We start from the raw sequence: 17,971 nt of genomic DNA on the forward strand, positions 1-17,971 counted from the left end.
ACCATTTTCAAAATGACTGGGGCAATAAGAAAATCAACTTTAGACAGCCCTAAATGGGCTAAATCTCTGCTTGACAAGCCTTTAGCAGATGCTGCTCACAAAAGAAGTGATTATTTGAAGAAAACGATTTTCTCCAGAGCTGAACACTGAGATGTGGTTAGATGGTGCACTGATACAGGGGATTGAAGTGATGACAACCTCAGCTGACACAAAAATAAGTCACATCTGAAAATTCCCCATAGATCTTTTTCTGCTTTAAAGTGAATGTGGACCAGCTGTCAGGTGAATGGAAACTATATATTTGGAGAAAAGACTGTCGTGCTTCCTAGTTAATGAAGCGTTGTGGAAATAATAGCACTGACCAATCACAACAAAGAAGTGGAATCTGATGCTACCTAAGTAGCTCACCAGACATCTCCTTAATTTACCAACAAAAGACCCACAAACCAATAGTCTATTCAACATATATGTAACCTTTGTAACTTAGTAAGAAAGCTTTGGAGGCAGACACTGACCATTTTGTTCTTCTTGGAGTACGTCTTCTTCAGCAGCCTCTCGTTCATCCTCTCCTGCTCCCGCTGGGCGTGATGAAGGAAGCCATTCTCCAGAGGATCCACCACCGGCTGGACATTCTCCTCTTCCTCTTCCACCTCCTCGTCTTCCTTCTTCTGGCGCTTCGCCGCCTTTTTCTCCTTCCACCGCTCCTTCTTCTCCTGTGTCTTCACAACTCCGCTCTTCTTCTGCAGGGAGAAGAAGAAAGCACATTAGACACTGTGCGTGAGGGGAAGATATATATGGAGCGGAGTGTACAGTGGAGTGGTCGATGGGTACATAAATAAAACACTGCTACTGTAGTCCTTGATGATGTGCGTCTTTTTATTAAAAGTCAATAATAACAGAAACTGAGTAAACTGACTAAAAATCACAAAGGCAGTGTTAGAGGATGTCATATAAAATGTTGGTCGCAGCCATTACTTTTTCATTTAAAAAAAAAAGCCAAAGCCAAAAGCCTTTCCATAGAAATTCTGCACTCACACCCAGTGACACAGATACTACTCAATGCCACACTGACAAGAGAGATGTACTGTCTTTAGTTTCTCAAGGATTTCCTTAAAATCCTTGAAACAATTGTACTCCAGGTGATGACAAGTCTATAAAACGACACTTCGAACAAGAACAAAGCCAGGGCTCCAGGCTAACTTATTTTCACCACCATCCCGGAACCGTCCAGAAGAACAATTTTAACCGTCCCGAAGTGAATGTAAACCGTCCCAAAGTCAAAATGTTGTTTCTTTACTTTGTTAGTATCATCTGTAGTTGTTAGTGGCATGATAAAAACACCATTAAAATGTTAAATAATTATATTTATTGTGCTCCATTCAAAGAAATAGGTTTAAAACAAAACACATTTACATACATATAAATTCCTTTCGTCCCGGAGGCGTCCCGGCTAAGATCTCTGTTCATCCCAAACATATTTTCTATCGTCCCCTTGGGACAACGGGACGTCGTTTGTCTCGAGCCCTGAACAAAGCAGACAGATATCTAGATGGATAGACAAAGTGGCGGGAGATGAATGTGTAAAAGAATAGTGGGAGGGTATGCCGCAGTTGGCAAACAGTCAAGCGCGCAACCCCTTTCACTGCTGGCTTATACCAAGCAAACAAACACTCGAGCAGAGAGCGGCGACGCTCACTCTCTCTCTCTAAAGTCATTTTTAATCCTGTCAACAGCAGAACAATGCCTTACTGGAGCCCATAATCACTTTATGGCTCAGATATAATGAGCTTATGATATGAAGTGCTACTTCAACACACACTGGAGAAAATACAGTTGCTCTACACTTACACTATGACCAAGCAATTTCCCCCTTTAACTAATCATTCCTTTCATGCTTCGGTTGAGGCCTGTATGGAATTGGTGTTTTTGTTTATTGGAATTTTAACACCATTTGTAACTGCCTGGGATCTTACTCAATGGTTTTTCTTTGCCCACTCCCCCAGCTCACCCCCTGACCAGTATTTCACAGACAGGCAAACTTAGCATCATGTTGTATATGGGCTACTAAAACTTGTGACTGTTTTTTTCTCCATTTCATCTGCTGTGATGCACTGAGCTGGTGTTCAAGTCTGACATTTCTTGTCAGTGTAGTGCGCAAAAAACTAATATCTAATGATTTCAAGCACCAAGAGAGCATGTTAGCATACTCAAGTGCCCATAATTCACAGTTTTATGACACACCTTGTGGCCTTATGCAGTGTTCATGTTATATTGGAGTTACCATAATTACCAGTTTCTAACTTGTACATGTAGTTCAAGTCTACATCCCAGTTGTAATAATGATCCAAAAAGATATTTTTTCAGAAAGCAGTAATATATCCAACTTGGGACTAAATAATATGAAAGTGACAGCGTGGTCAAAGTTAAGGACATGGCTAACATAATATAAACAGGTAGGGCTGAACGATATGCAAAAAAATCATATTGCGATTATTTTGACAGATGTGAGTCACAATTTTAGTGGGAATGGTAATTTGTGCATTTCATTTTCACAAAAAAAAAATATAAAAATGATGATGATGATGTGATTTTTGCTGGGGCATCTCTGTAGCACCACAATGAAACTCCTGTGATTTGGATATTGCACTTGGCCATATTGCGATTTTGATAATATTTCGATTAATTGTTCAGGCCTATAAACTTAATGCACATGTACATCTGCCAGAACAGGTTGGTAGAACACACTGCTGCCAGCCTGCCTATCTGACTGCATCTGTGTCTAGTGATTGAATTGTATCCTTGTCCTGGGCTTCTGCTGCCTCTTATTTTCAGATCTCATCAGTGGAGTCGAGTGGAGCTGGTTACTTGCTGCTGCTTGGTAAAGCCTGTCGATGGAGATCACTGCGTGTCTTAACGGCGGAGGATGACACACCGCTGCTTGAAGCTGCATGAAGTTCAAGGCCAAGGGCTGCTAGTTCAAGTTTCAACATCTGTTCACAGCCAGCAGCACCCGGCATGACTGCAGTCAGCTCAGCGCTCCATATGAATAATCAAATTATTGGCTCCAAGGGTGGGAGGTTAGCAGATGGCTAGAGCATTAGCCCCATGATGGCTAATGAATGACACCTTCCATGACAAAAGGTGTTCATGTGTCAGCACTGCAAAAATTGGCCATGGAAAGGAGGAAGGTTTCCATGACAAAAACCAATGTACAGACTAAAATGTAATTGGGAGAGGGCAAAGATTCTAAAAACACCCACACAAACACCTTTATTACAGTGCTCTAGTCCAGGAGTCTTTGCATAAATTATTTTGTGCTACACTGAACATAGTTGTAGCTGAATTGTTTCTTTTCTTACTTGCTGGTACAATTCCCTCTCCTCCAGCTGTTTAAAAACACATGAAGTGATTCTAGTTATGAGATTTTCTTCTCTATAGTTTAGAAGAAAAAATGACCTTAACATTTTACTAAGACTAGGTACGACACTCGCAGATTGTGTGAAGATTGATTATTTTTTCATTGTGAAAGGAAAAACACTTACTTCCATACTGTGCCAAAGTACAATTAACACAGTAGACTCGATCAGATTATAGATCTACTATATGTAACTTGCCTCATTTAAAACCAGAGCAAACAGTGAAGACTAAAACATTAAGACCTCTAAAAGTTGAATTTAAGCCTTAATGGTGGGGTATGCGATTCTGGAGAAAACCAACACCATGACAAATACCATGATATAGAGCGAACAACGACACAGCAAGTAATATAACTAATGTTAGTAAAGTTGTGGGTTAGCAAACTGTCGCTACAGTTGCTGCTGCAAAGCCAGCAATCAGCTCAAGACAGCGATACTCACAACTCTCCTGCTACTATAGCAAACATACAATGGGCAGCTAGCGGACTGTGAGGAGATATTCGCTGAAATTGACAAAAAGATGTGCATATCCCACCTTTAAATAACAGTATTCCAGACCATTTATGGCCATTGTATGAAGCTCAGAATAGTGACAATGTTGCCCATAATGACAGAATAATTTAACAGGCTATCCTTTGTTCAGAGAAACTATAAGACAAACTTTCAAGAGCAGTAGTGTTCCTTTGTCATACTGAAAAAGGTGAAAAGGGTTGCCAAGCTAACCCAGCTCACGGGCCGACACCTCTTTGACAAAAGGATTTAATGTCATCACACTGACATCACACATCAGCTCAAAGCAGCTCTTCTCACCTCACAAGGCAACGCATTAATTTCTCATGAGGGACCAGATGGAATTAGCAGGCCACTTGTCATGCAATTCATTACCTGGAGAGCTATCTTTAAAGAGCTGTTACGAGGACAAAGCAGCTACAGGATGCTTAGAACGAGACCAGGTTTTCCTCCTTTCAGGCAGAGCAGAATCAGCAGCATGAATGTCCATCAATAAACACCAAGTCAGAGAGAAGGACTGCAATTTGAAATGTCTCCTTGGTTATTAACAGAAACATGCCTTTTTCAACAAACCGACAGCGAGTGATGTGATCAATTAAGCATTAACTTGCAGAAATATGGATTTTTATTAGCATTATTTGACAGTTTGACACATTCATCTTAAATTGTTGGCATCATCTTTGTTTGCTTGAAAGATAGTGTGCAAACTAAGGCCTTTGGACACAGCAATCATAGGAGATTAGCATTATCTAAAGTAAAGATGACATTTGTAGTGATACAAAATTGTAATAAGTTTTACTTACTGGTATGGTTTGAAATATGATGAAAAAAATCTTCATCTTCATCTACCATTGTCATAGATATATTGCTCATGACAACTCAGTGAGCATCATTTGACTTTAACATTTCAACCAAATGTAGCACAGTTATAGCTTATTGCTACATATCTTTTTACCAACAAACGCTCACTGGATTCTTTCTTGTCCCTTTTCTGTTTGTATATTTCTAATTATAAGCTGGATATTAGTGATCGAAGCTAAATTCTTGATATGCAGACGGGACAGATCTATCTGTCTGTTGGGGCAAGAGTAAATTGTGGTGCCAAACCTCAAATCACAAATCAAATCAAGCTTATTAAGTCATCAATAAGCGAATGTAGTCCTTTCTTGTAAACTCTTAAACGGTCAGGGTAAAATTCTGTAAAAGGGCACTTTTATACTGTCTTAATGGCTTGAAACCCATGTTGCCCATATCTTTTTTTCATTGTGAAATTTGTGTCTAATAAAGAAGCAGAAATATGGTTAAAATGTTTTTTTTCTCAAAGGGCATCTCTGGGTCATCCCAGTATCTCAGTTGACCAAGTACAACATCCAGTCAAGCAAGTACAACAAGTTCAAATTCATGTTACCACTCTCTCTTTCATCCTCTCTCCCCGTTTTCCCCCAATTTTAAACTGTCTAATAAAGCACAACAGTTAGTTGTGTGTGTCCCGGGGGTAAATGTATAAAAATCAGCTGTTCAAAACTCACATTGTGACTTGTGTTCAGTGGCAGGTTGTGGTGGAGCCTCTAGGGTGGCATGGGGTGAAGCTGCCACTCTAAAAGAGTTGTATCAACATGTTATTGAGTGTGCTGAATACAATGCAACTCCTCAAATAACCTAGCGTTCCTGTTACTCAACACCCGTCCCTGTGTGCCACACATTACTCAGGCAAACTCCATTCAACATCAGCATGAAGTTCCTTTCCAGCTACAGTATTGTGCTGTTTGAAATCTGAATGTGTGTGTGGGCTACGGCACTTACATAACATTACCACTACAAAGCTTTGATATGGGCTAACTTAGGCGATGGGCTTTGTTAAACACCTTTTATTCCTCTCTCATGTTTTAGTGTGTTCACCGAGTAACTGCAGTCCTCAGATGTTTTTTTTTTTCAATTTTTTTAAGTAAGCAATAAAAAAGTGTAAGCTAGTGACCTCATTTCAGGACAATGCTTAACTAATCTTATCTTAGAAAATAACATGAGAAGCCACCAACCCTACAGTACATATGTCTTTGATATCCTTCTGTGACCCCATGTTTAAATCTCAAGACAAAAGACTGGTGGCATGTTCATACCAGTTTAAGAGACAAAATGCAACACAGACAACTAAGGTACGTGAAACAGATGTGGGTCTAGGTGTAAAATATGTGTCATGCTTCTCAGTTTATTTTGTATGTGCCAGGATTTTGGCTACAGTTAATTGGAATATCTAAACTCAAGCACCACAGAGCAATTAGACTTTGTTTAGAACATTTGCACCTGCTCTCATTCCTGTCTCATGTCTGCTGTGCTCTATCAGTAATAAACAGATTTCAATTGTCTATCTGTGTCATTTCCATTTATTCACAGTCCATGACTCTGACAGTAGATCTATAATAGCTGCAGGAGAAGAAGGGTAATCCATCACTGTGTGTCTGCCAGCAACGGCTTAGTTGTGATATAATATCCATATGCCAAAGGCCTGAAGTGGGGTTTTTCTTTTATAAAACGGTTACTGAATTATTTCTACACATAATGGAGAAGTCTTATCACAATCTGTATTATTAAAAACCCATTTACAAATGAAAAGAGTGAAATACTGATGCAAATAATTGCAAAGTAAATGCGTTGCTGCCAGTAAAAATGGTAAATGTGTATTCAGTCTAAATTTAGTTAATTAATTAATTGGAAATGCATGATGCTGTCTCTTAACCCTTAATGCCACTGCAACCTGCATGGTCAAAAAACACAACTTTCAACCAGTCTTTACGATTTTCCAGGTGGCTTTTTGAATTTTTTGGTCCAAAATTTAGAGAACTGCAATTCATTTCTAAAGTCCTTAATTAGACAAAGTGGTCGGAGTGGTGAATCTTCTTCATTTCACCCTGTTCAGCCTGGGGCAGAAATGTGACAGTGACCAAAAAGTGGAGAAGAAGTGGCTTATGAAGCGATGAGCCGGGGGGAAGTGATGACAGAAAAGAGGGAAAGAGGAGAGGATAAGGATGGACAGAGAAACACAAACCGAGAAAGTGCAATTGAGTTGGGGGGGTTGGGGGTCCTCAGCCTGGAATAGGAGAGACCGCTCGACTGGTTTGACCCGACCACGTTGCCCTGGCAACAGTATGGGAGAGCTTTGTTGCTGTTCCAGGCTGCATGGGGACTGGAGTGTGTGTGTGAGTGTGCATGTGTGTGTGGGTATGAGTGCATAAAATCCGACACAGGTTTCCATGCCTGCAACAATAAAGAGCATGGTTTTACGTGGTTATGCTGGGGCCTTGCGATCCACCGTGGAAGCACACTCAGCTCCCAAAGGAGGGTTTATGCATTCTGCACATAGGAATGTCAGCAACTCTGAAGTTGCTTGCAAAGGGTAAGGGGGTCTTCATGAGGTATGCATAAACCAGAAGGCAAAGGAGTCTCACAAATAGAGCCTGGAGCGCAGAAAAATAGACAGGGTGTATAGAGAGGGAGATAAAGAGAGATGGTGGTGTCTAATGCACATCATCATGCTTTCTCCACTGCACTCTTTTCTTTCTGAGGCCAGTAATTATTTAGACACAAAGAGCTCTGCAGGGTACACCTCCCTCGACATTAAGCAGTGCCACAAAGAGATTACAGGGCCCTCTTAAAAATTCACCACTGTAAAACTATCTACTGTTCAACAAAGCTGTAGCAAAACTGTCAGTTAAATACCTCAAAACTGCATTGCAAGTTTCATTGAAGATGCATCAAGTGCTACAAGAGCAAAGCCTGGATATCTCTGAAAAAAGAGACTGAATCTACTGTGTCATACAATGGTAGGAAACAACCAAACTTGGGATGAGTTCCTGATTTAGTTCCCGAGGTTAGTTCCTGGGATTATTTAGGCCCAAATGGAAGCAGGCAAACTAGAGGTGTTAAATGGCATGTTAAGACAGTGTGACATGGGTCCCAACTTCTGCTCTAAACTTGGTTTAATTTCAGGGTGACAATGCAGGAGTGGCCAGCTGATCGTCTGTGTTATTCTATGTCGATGCTTCGAATGTGCGCGTTAAAGGTACCCTGTGGAACAATGTTTTTGTAAGGGGGTCCCTGTTTTGTTGGTATCATGCACGAACAGGCACACAAGCAGCGTGATTCACGTCCTGCCGTTGGTTTCACGCTATTCCGCAGAGCGACAGTTGGTGGTGGCAGTGCGCCCACAAACGTAGCAATGTGCCAACAAAGGCAGTGAAGAAGAAGACTGCAAGCTAGCAAACATGGATATATACAATGCATAATTTTAAAAAATGCTTTATGTGGGATGAAATGCACGTAACATGTTGATTGGACATCAAAGATCCACATAAAACTAATAAGTTCAAACAATAAAGTCATCTCAATTTTTTACAATCCCACCTTTCTCCTTCTTCATCAAATCCAACTCTCCATAACTGATTTGCCTACTGGTTTAATACTTACTATATGATTGATCCATCACTAATTAATGTCCTGCCCCAACATTCCGCTTCAAAATAGTTGACATCACGTTAAAGGAACTAATTTTTAAATGTCACATGGTGTACGGGGAAGGAATTTAAAATATTACGGGCTTTAAAAATGCAATTTCCTGCATTATTTCATATTATGATTTAATTTGCCATGACATAATGATGACCCTATACAGTACATTTTATGAAGTTTGACTTGCTTATCAGCATCACATTTCTCAGCCATGAAAGTGCTAGTGTAACTGCAGCATGTCCTAGTTGGTGAAATTCTTATTTCAGGAAGTTGGATTAACAGAGTTTATATCAAAAGCCTACTTTCCAGCATTCAGCATCTGAATGCTGAGATTAACTGTATTTTTGAATTCATAGCATCTGTTCATGAGATGATGATGGTATTTTCTAGTAACCCTGATGTAAAAGGTATTCAAGGAGGTTAATATTCAAATAGTAAATTCACCTCTTTCATCTTTTTGCGTGATATAACAGCAGCAGAGCAGAGTCATTGTCAGAGGTGTGGTTTTGTAGATTTATTGTTCAGTTGTTGGACTGATTCTGTACGCATTACCGCGGCTCTTGGCATGTCAGATAAATCACTCTGACTTGTCATGATTTAGACTGGATTGATTTAATCATGCAGCGCTCGCTGGCTTTTATAGTGCTGCGCATGTGAAGCTCCGCAGAGACAGCAGAGCATACACCTTCCATCTAATGCTGCTGTTAGCCACATCAAACACTCCTTTGATTAACTTATAGCATACACTCATTTACCCAGCCTCCTTGTTTCTCTCAAAGCATATAATCAGAAGGTTATTGCCTCGAAGAGACAAAAGAGAGTGCATTGTGTGCCAAGAGGCTTATCAGGCTGAGAACAAGAGAAAGCACACATTTCCACAGTGATCAATGATGCAGAATTTGCTAGCACACGGATTAAATGAACTGCATCCTTTTCACCTTTTGTTAATCAATGTGGTGAATTTCTCCTGTTCAGTTGACTTCGTGGTTAAGAGGCCTACCCCTTTGTGAGTGTAAGCTAGTTTTTTGGGGCGTGTTACTATGTGCAGTGTGTTATGGGAGTGCAGGGGAATGAACAGGAGACGTGAGGTGTTAATCCCTGGCAGGTCAGCCTGCTGCTGCTGCACTCGTCCAGCTAACAGGAGCCAACCTGCGAGCAGGCCTCCTCCCACACTTCCTTCTCTTTCTGCTTCACTTCGTCGCTTGCTTTCTCTGTTTTTCAGCAGTGCACATACGGTAATGCTGAATTTGAATCATGTGGGACTAATTTAGGATGATTTGTGGGTAAAAGCATCAACGTAAAAGCAATGACACTTGTCTGAAGCCTACAACATGATATCTTTTGTAGACTTTGGTTTGTCATAACAATTATTCTCATATTTAATCTCACTAAACACTCATATGCTTAGTGAGATTTGAGTTAATGTTTTACTCCAAACATTGCTGTCAATAAAGAACCCTCCACTTGACACCATTCAAGATATAAAATAACATTCTCAATTTGCTCTTAATTGGATGAAGCTCATGTACAGTAAACACAAATACTGAAAGCCTCAAAGACAAAATTGGCAACTAAACTAATTTTAGCACACACTGATTGCTATTCAAGGCATTAAGAGACACTTGTATGTATGTACAAAATGTATGTAAACTGCCAACGATCTGGCACCTTCAAAAGATGATACATTTCATAGACATTTTTGTACATGGCATGAGTCAGTCTGAAGTATAGCATACCTTCCCAGTAGTTTTACATCTCCTCCTCAATACCTCCTCCACTCCTACTATTTGTGTCAGTTTCATAGTCAAAGATGAAAAGAAAGGCACAAAAGAAGACGATGACTGATTATTGCAGTACGAAGTCTAGTGTCTGCACTATATTGGCCACATTGATGCTCAATGAAGTAGAAATATAAAAAATGTACCTGCTAAAGTGACAATATAACTAGTTTTTACTTACTTGAGATATTAATCCTGACTTCAGCTTGATCGTACATCATAGCTTTCAAAATTGCCACTAAGATTATAACACATATTCTTGTGCAAAAATCCATGATGATAGCTGTCATATGCCATATGGCACTATATAGTGAGTCTCATGGGTAAAACATTTATAGATTTTGTAACACATCTGTAGTGACATTAGGGTTGCCAGTTCTACTTTACCGCTCAAAGAGGCTGCTTTAAAGACAAAGCTACAGGTGAAAAACGTTTTACTTAAGAAGCCATTGTAATTTTCAGGTAGCATTTTGTTAGATATTAATTGAACTTAGCTGCACTCAAAATTGGAAAAGAAAAAGAAACGTGTGCAGGCGAGCAGGAACAAGAGGGATCTCCAGTATTTGGATGTTTTTGATTGTTTTGGAGCCTGTTGGGTGGTTTTTCAGTGGCTGTTGGCCTGGAGATTTTCTCTTGACCTCACAATACTGCTGTAGTGTGTGTGCAGGTGGTGATAGTTCTCCCTCCTCTCTCCCTCTTCTATTGCTCTCTACACCCATTTGATTGTATTTTTTAGACTGGCAGAATGAAACTGCACCTTTTATGACCCTTTAAGTGTTCTTATGGCTGTGTAACCTGCTGCTTGTTTGTATGTGTGTATGTAAACATGTACTGTATATGCATGTTTACGAACCATAGAAGTGTGTGAAAGAATGAATAAATGCAATATGAATGTATGCATCTTGAGTGAGCTGTGTACACTGTTGCATGCCAAATCATCCTGTATTTGTGTATGTTGCTTTATACTGTCTGTGTGTGCATGTTTGTGTCAACGTATGTGAGTGTGTGCACACAGCTATTTCAAGTATAGCAAAGTATATTGCAGTCAGAGTATGTGTAAGTGTGCATGTGTGAAGCTCATTAACTCCTAAATTGTGTATGTTGCTATGAGTGTGTTTGGGTGATTGTGGGTGTTTGTGTTGCGCACATGTGCGAGGGCTGAATTAGCTCCTGGAGTGACACCATCTGGCCAGCGGCTGCTGAGGGGAGAAGAATGGGGGGAATGCAGTGATAACAGGGCGGTGCAGCACAACAATAAACACCAGCTTTAAATCTGTTTAACAGCTCCAACAAAAACCCGGGAAGAGCGCAGAGACACACACTCCACATTACAGGAATAAAGGAAGACAGGTGGAGTCTGATCAGGATTCCTACGTGTTCATACACTATGTGTTCATACAGCATGTGACTTCTTTGTTGAAGAGATAATATGTGTGTTGTAAATGTTGTCTTAGCTATTTATAACTCACCAGAGGCTTACAGTATATAATGTACCTACGCATCTTTCTTTCACTGTACTTTTAGTACATTATTTTACATAACTTTTCTTTTATTTACTTCAGCTACTAAATACTGAAACTATTCACTGTTACTACTAATACATTTAGTGTAATATGATTATGTTGATTTCCTATTGCCTATTCAATATTTGAATTTATTTTCTAAAGAGATTTTTTTAATGTTACATACTATATCAACAACTTGTATTGTGACATTTGATATTTGAGATTTCACATGGAGAATTCTAGTCAATAATGTACTCCTTATGTTGGTGTTGTCAGTGTTCATTTTATTTACTCTGGTGATCAGTTCTGTGGTCTTAACATTACATCAGACAACAATCATATGGTGTTTCGCTCTGCATCGGCTGATGTGTCAGCCGCAACCAGCTGAGCAGTTTATTTCAGTTGTCAAACTCACTTGCTCAATCTCTACTGCTGATCACTTTGCTGCTGCTGCAGCTGATGCATCTCTCATCTGACTGCCATCCCAGCACGCACCTGTGGGCTCTGTTTCTTTATGGTTCACCACAGCTGGGTGTATTAATCTAGCTTCTGCTCTGGTGTTCTCAGGGTGTCAGGCCAAGTTCAGCACTTTGCTTTGCATTTGCTTTCAATGAAAAAAAACATTTTTTTTTCAGTTTGTGAGTTGTCTGACTGAATTACCCATTTGTAACTGCTAATGCAAAAGACAGTTTTATTGATGGGGGCAATTGACAATTGATGCCAATGCCAAACATCATCAACAAAGCAAGATGCAAAATGTCTGATTCTTGAGGTTTAAAGTAGAGATCAGTTGCTACCAGATAGAGATCGCAGCCTCCCACAGGCTCTTCTAGAGACTGTTAAGTAGATTGTCTGACAGGAAAGAGGCTACGGAGGCCAATATGTCCTGTGAACCTCCCATCCATTGTCACAGGAAGCTCCGTGCTTTCTGCTGCTTAGCCCACACACTACAGCCCAAAATACAGCCGGGTGTCATTCCTCGGAATTCTCCTTTCCTCACACTCTCCAGAGAGAGGAAGTGTTGCCTCGGCAACAGCTATTCCCATTGGTGGAGCAGAATAACAAACAACAAACTCCTATAAATGTGTAATGTTGGTCTCACACTGTCAACAAATCAGCTCAACATATTTTCATACCAACTGTTGAATATGTTGAATATGTACAACTGCTAAACACACACCAGGGACCTTAATGGCAAGCATCTTCAATAGCAATAAATGACAAGCTTTTGAACACCAACAAACACGTTTTTCTGTCTGCATTACTGAACGCTCACACTTTGACAGCCATTCTCTCTATCTTTTCACTACAAAGCCAAATCAAAATACAAATTACAAAAACAAGTTTCCTTCCCACCGCTGCCTAACTCAGAAGATGGCAGCAGTGTTTTGACGTCAGCCGAATTTCTGAATGCGTCCTGCTGCGAGCTGAACCGGTGTGAGGAGTCGACTTTGTTCACACAGCAGGAGGCTGACAGAGCAGAGGAATCCCAGCCAGAGACGACTGACAGGGGAGGAGAAACCTCAGATCTGCCTGCAGCCTCATATCACTGCAGTCAGAGTAACACCTATCTCAAAAAAGTAATACCCTTTTTTCAACATAATAACCACACATATTCTTTAAATTCTTTTTAAGGCCTGACGTGGATGAATCTTCCTGAACCCATACACACCTACGTAGACCTGAAGATTGAAGTAAAAACATGAGAATTGCTCAAATTCAAGTCGAAATACTGCGTCTGCCCTCAAGGAACACCGAAAATCTGATAAGATGTGTGACTGGTATAAATAATACAGTGAACACCATGCATAGCCTTGTAACTCTCTAAACTGACCCATTATGAAACTTTTCAATATTTCAAAGTTCATGGTAGGTTGAAGAGGTAGTAGTGTGACCTGGTGACTGATGGATTCAACTCTTGAATCCACGGAGAAACTCTTAGTGTTAAAATGAATGAGTTGCATTCTTCCTTCTCCCACCAAACTCTGGTGTCTTAGCATGTATTTCCAAAGGAAGACAGACTTTGTGTCTAAAAATCACAAATTCTCAAAAGGTCGTGGAAAGTCTCAGTTATGGGCTGTTAAGTTCCTGTAATGGAAATCATGAGTCCTCCGCCTGCAACAACTCAACGTCACGCTATTTCTGTATATGTGAATGTGTTAAAGGGGCATTTCAGCAATTTAGTTTTGAACTGTCATAAAGTGGGGGTCCTCAAAAGATGGCTAGTAAAAAAAGAAAATTAAAATCAAAGCAGCAGAGGCTGAGATATCCTGGCTTTTAATGCCTAGTATGGTTGGCATACGACAGGCACATCCTGTCATAGTGGCTATAATTGATATTTTTGTAATAACAATGTATCAAATGACAATGTGACAACAATGTGAAAGTGTGAAAGGGGTCGCTTGTAGTGATGAACCTACAGAGAATTATTACCTGAATCTGCAGATCCCCTTGGTTTTATGGAGCTTTATAGAAAGGTTTAGCTCATTGTTAGCTCATTGATAGAGTTGTCAGGCCTGCAACTTTACTGTTTTGATTCACTCTCACCGCTCTCATAGCGTTTTCGGCTGCAGCAGACAGCTGTTCACCCACTGTACACTACCTGCTCAGCACCAAACGGCAGACAGACACAGTTAACGACTAGCTGGTGAACATAGTGGAGCATTTAGCAGCTAAAGAGCCAGATGTTTTCCTCAGGAGCTGGTAGAGACAAAAAACAGAGCTAAAAAAGAGTGAATATTGGACTAACATTCACTTTGCCTTGGTCCAGACCTTTGAATCCGCCTACTCCACCGAGTTGACTGATTCTGGTCTGGCATCATGACATGAAACAGTGATTTCTGTTGAAAAAGACCACAAACACTGGATCCTACACTTCCCATAATGCAACTTAAAGGTCCACTGTGTAACATTTAGGAGGAGCTATTGGCAGAAATGGAATATAATAGTTATAAGTATGTTTTCATTAGTGTAAAAGCACCTGAAAATAAGAATCGTTGTGTTTTCGTTACCTTAGAATAAGCCGTTCTTATCTGCAGAGGGAGCGGGTCCCCTTTCACGGATGTCGCCATGTTGCACCACCATGTTTCTACAGTAGCCCAGAATGGACAAACCAAATACTGGCTCTAGATAGGTGAATAAGCAGCACTTGCCCCTCCCTCATTACCACCAATGAGGTGCCCTTAAGCAACGTCTAGGTGTGAATGTGTGTAACTGTGCAAATGTGATCATGGCATTTCTGAAAAAGAGAGACCAAACACCTTCTTGCACTGCACATCAGCCAGTTCTCTTGTTTTACTGTGACGCTAAGTCATCCAACAACAAGACCGCCCAGAAAAATATAATAATAATAATAATATATTGATTTCACACTTAATTTACTGTTATATCAGACCGACTTGAAATTTTATCAGGAAGATGATGGATTTAAAGACTACTGTTACGCTACTATCTCTGCTTTACTAGGCACTATTGACAGGAATGACAGGAAAGATGGGAGCAAAGGTTGATGAGCATCACTCAAAATGCTCATGTCATGGCCATTCAGTGTGTGCTTCTGATAACTATTAGTAGCTTTAAAAATGAGCCAGCTTAAAGTCCTCTCTTGGAAATCACCTAAACAGCACAAAAGCCTGAGGAAACACATCTATTACTTTACGAACAACACTGTTTTCACTGCGCAATTTGATGAAGAGACCAACTTATCTGCTACACACAACAATAAATCTGAGCAATCTCCCTGGTCAGTAGAAGACAGACATGGACAGGACAGTAAAAACTTGTATTATTGCACGTATAACTCTCTGAGCTATAAGAAATGTTGAGTTGTTGAGTCATTTATCACCCCCTGTTGTAGTTTTTAAAGCTAATTATCTTTTTCCTCAGAGACTCTTGTTAAAAAGAGGAACAACATGTCATCTGAATGGATGTTAAATGTTTGAATATTCAGACTATTACCTAAAGAGAAATCATGGTGATTTTGTTTGACAGGGAGGAAAACGAGCTGCCACAGAGAGAATGAGGCATCGTGTCGGCGGCAACAAAAACAAGCGCTCCTGTTGGTGCTAAAAGCCACCCCAGAGGGCTCCCAAACCACTGAGTCAGCCCTGAACTGATGCCGTCACACTGCTAAATGAATGAGCCTGACGCGCTGTTTGCATATGCACTCACACGCACAAACACAGGCACACACGCACGTGTGGTATTTAAAGAAACCTCCTTCAGTGAGTGTGCTTCCATCAGGAACAACCAGGCCCATGTTTATTAATGCTTTGCAGTTATTTGACATCATGCAACTGTCTGTTTTTTTGCTTACTCACATAAACACACACATACTCCGACTGTGTGATTTCTCTTATCTCAGCAGTTTACTTTCTTGCTTTTCCTTTCTGTTTTGCTTAAAAGTCATATTTTTCTTTGAAATACACTGTGCATGGACTGTGTTTCACTTCCTCTTCCCTCTCTTACTCCATACACTCATCCACACCACAAACACAGTGCAGCGGCCTCATTCTTTCACACGCAATACACAATGTGAAAATGCACTCAAATACACACATATAGTGAAGCTCTCTCTTTTCCTCATTGTCTCTCACAGTCTCACAGTCTCACACACACACACACACACACACACACACACACACACACACACACACACGGCCACATACCAGTCCACACGTCCACTTAACACTCTGGACTCTCTCTCACACCTCTATCTCTACCTTCTTCAGCTGTCAGCCTGGCATTTCTCCCACATCTCCACCTCCACCCCTTGACTGCCTGAGGTGGTCAACCTTGCCACTTCAGTTTGTGTGTGTGTGTGTGTGTGTGTGTGTGTGTGTGTGTGTCATGTAATCGCAGACAAAGGCCATGCTCCTGAGCATGCACTTGTTATTTTATCAAAGAGCAGTTGGAGGCATGAAGTAGGGCTGAACAATTTGAGGAAAATATCTAATTGTGATTTTTCTGACCAATATTGTGATTGCGATTTAAAATGCAAATATTGTCTATAAATTAAACTCCGGGTCTGTACTTGTGGTGTGCATAGTATTGAACAAGGGTTTGTATCAAGAATAAGCTCACAATCATCTTGTTTCTATATGAAAATTATCCGATAAAATTATTCTGTTGCTTGCTGTTAATGTCTTCCCAAGGTTAATAATTTTAGGAGTAGTATAATCATGACATTAAAAAGTGACCGCTACATAGTTGTTCACTTATGATAACATAGACATACTGCAAGCCTCTTCTGACGACGTAACTAAAAAATTTCATATCTGACTGACGACCCCTAATAATACTGCTAACAGTTCTATAGCTGCCTGAGCTAACGTTAGCTTCACAGACTAACAAGACGAGCTGCTTCACTGTTTCATTCTAAAATTCAGGGCTTTTAAGCTGCACTAATCAATATTTTTATATTAACAATGGATTAAATGACCACATGTAATAGTGACAAACCCACCGAGATTTATCATCACACTTTGCCGTTCCCCCTCTCCACGGAGCTATATAGCGTCTTTAAGTTCATTGTTTTGGTTTCACGGCCCTGTTTTGGTTCACTCTCACCACTCTCATCAACCTTGCACAGGCACAGAGGCAGCTGTTTTCAGTACAAAAAAAGTACACTATCTCTCCCAGCACCAAACAGTGGACAGACAAAGTTAGCGACTAGCTGGCTAGCATGGTGGAGCATTAAGCAGCTAAAAAGCCAGGAGGAAATCAAAACAGGACTTACATTCACCAGGCGGCCAGAAACATGACTCCAAATGAATGCTAATGTTGTTCTGTGTCAGCTGGATGTGTAAATAGGCAACTGTTTGCTAACAAGTTTGCTACAACAACTTTATATGGTGATATGTCAATGTTGTGTTTACAGCTTGTTCCGCGGCCCCCAAGTGGCCGGAAAATCACTATTGCTGCATTAAGGTGGTAAACTTAAAACATATGTGATGTGTCTAAAAGTTTAACTGGGAGATTACAACAACTGATCACTATCCACCAGCTGTTGCTAATCTGCACACTAATGACCACTAACAACCTAGCTGCTAACTGCCTGTCTAAGAATGACATCATGCAATTATCTAATGTTGTTTATGTGGAGAAAGACCCTAAAACTTTTTAAACACCTTTCCTTGATGAAACCATCTTTGGATGATTGTAAATAGTACTAACACCGGCAGGTAAAGAGCATATTAATTTTAATTAGTTACAGCTGGAAACAATTGTCATTATAGCCAGCAAAAGCAATGCTTTTAAC

General features: G+C 40.3%; 1 protein-coding gene across 14 annotated transcripts in view; it reads right to left on the reverse strand.

Moving 5' to 3' along the window:
- fbrsl1 (fibrosin-like 1) overlaps positions 1 to 17,971 on the reverse strand; it is a 270,998-nt gene that overhangs the window by 193,244 nt on the left and 59,783 nt on the right. For all 14 annotated transcript variants that reach the window (XM_044195676.1, XM_044195668.1, XM_044195675.1 and 11 more), the window contains exon 2: positions 516 to 740. In XM_044195676.1, coding sequence (XP_044051611.1) covers positions 516 to 740 — 225 coding nt within the window. The remainder of the gene's footprint in view (positions 1 to 515; positions 741 to 17,971) is intronic.

The sequence above is a fragment of the Siniperca chuatsi genome, linkage group LG5 (genome assembly GCF_020085105.1).
Source record: "Siniperca chuatsi isolate FFG_IHB_CAS linkage group LG5, ASM2008510v1, whole genome shotgun sequence".
Taxonomy (NCBI): Eukaryota; Metazoa; Chordata; class Actinopteri; order Centrarchiformes; family Sinipercidae; genus Siniperca; species Siniperca chuatsi.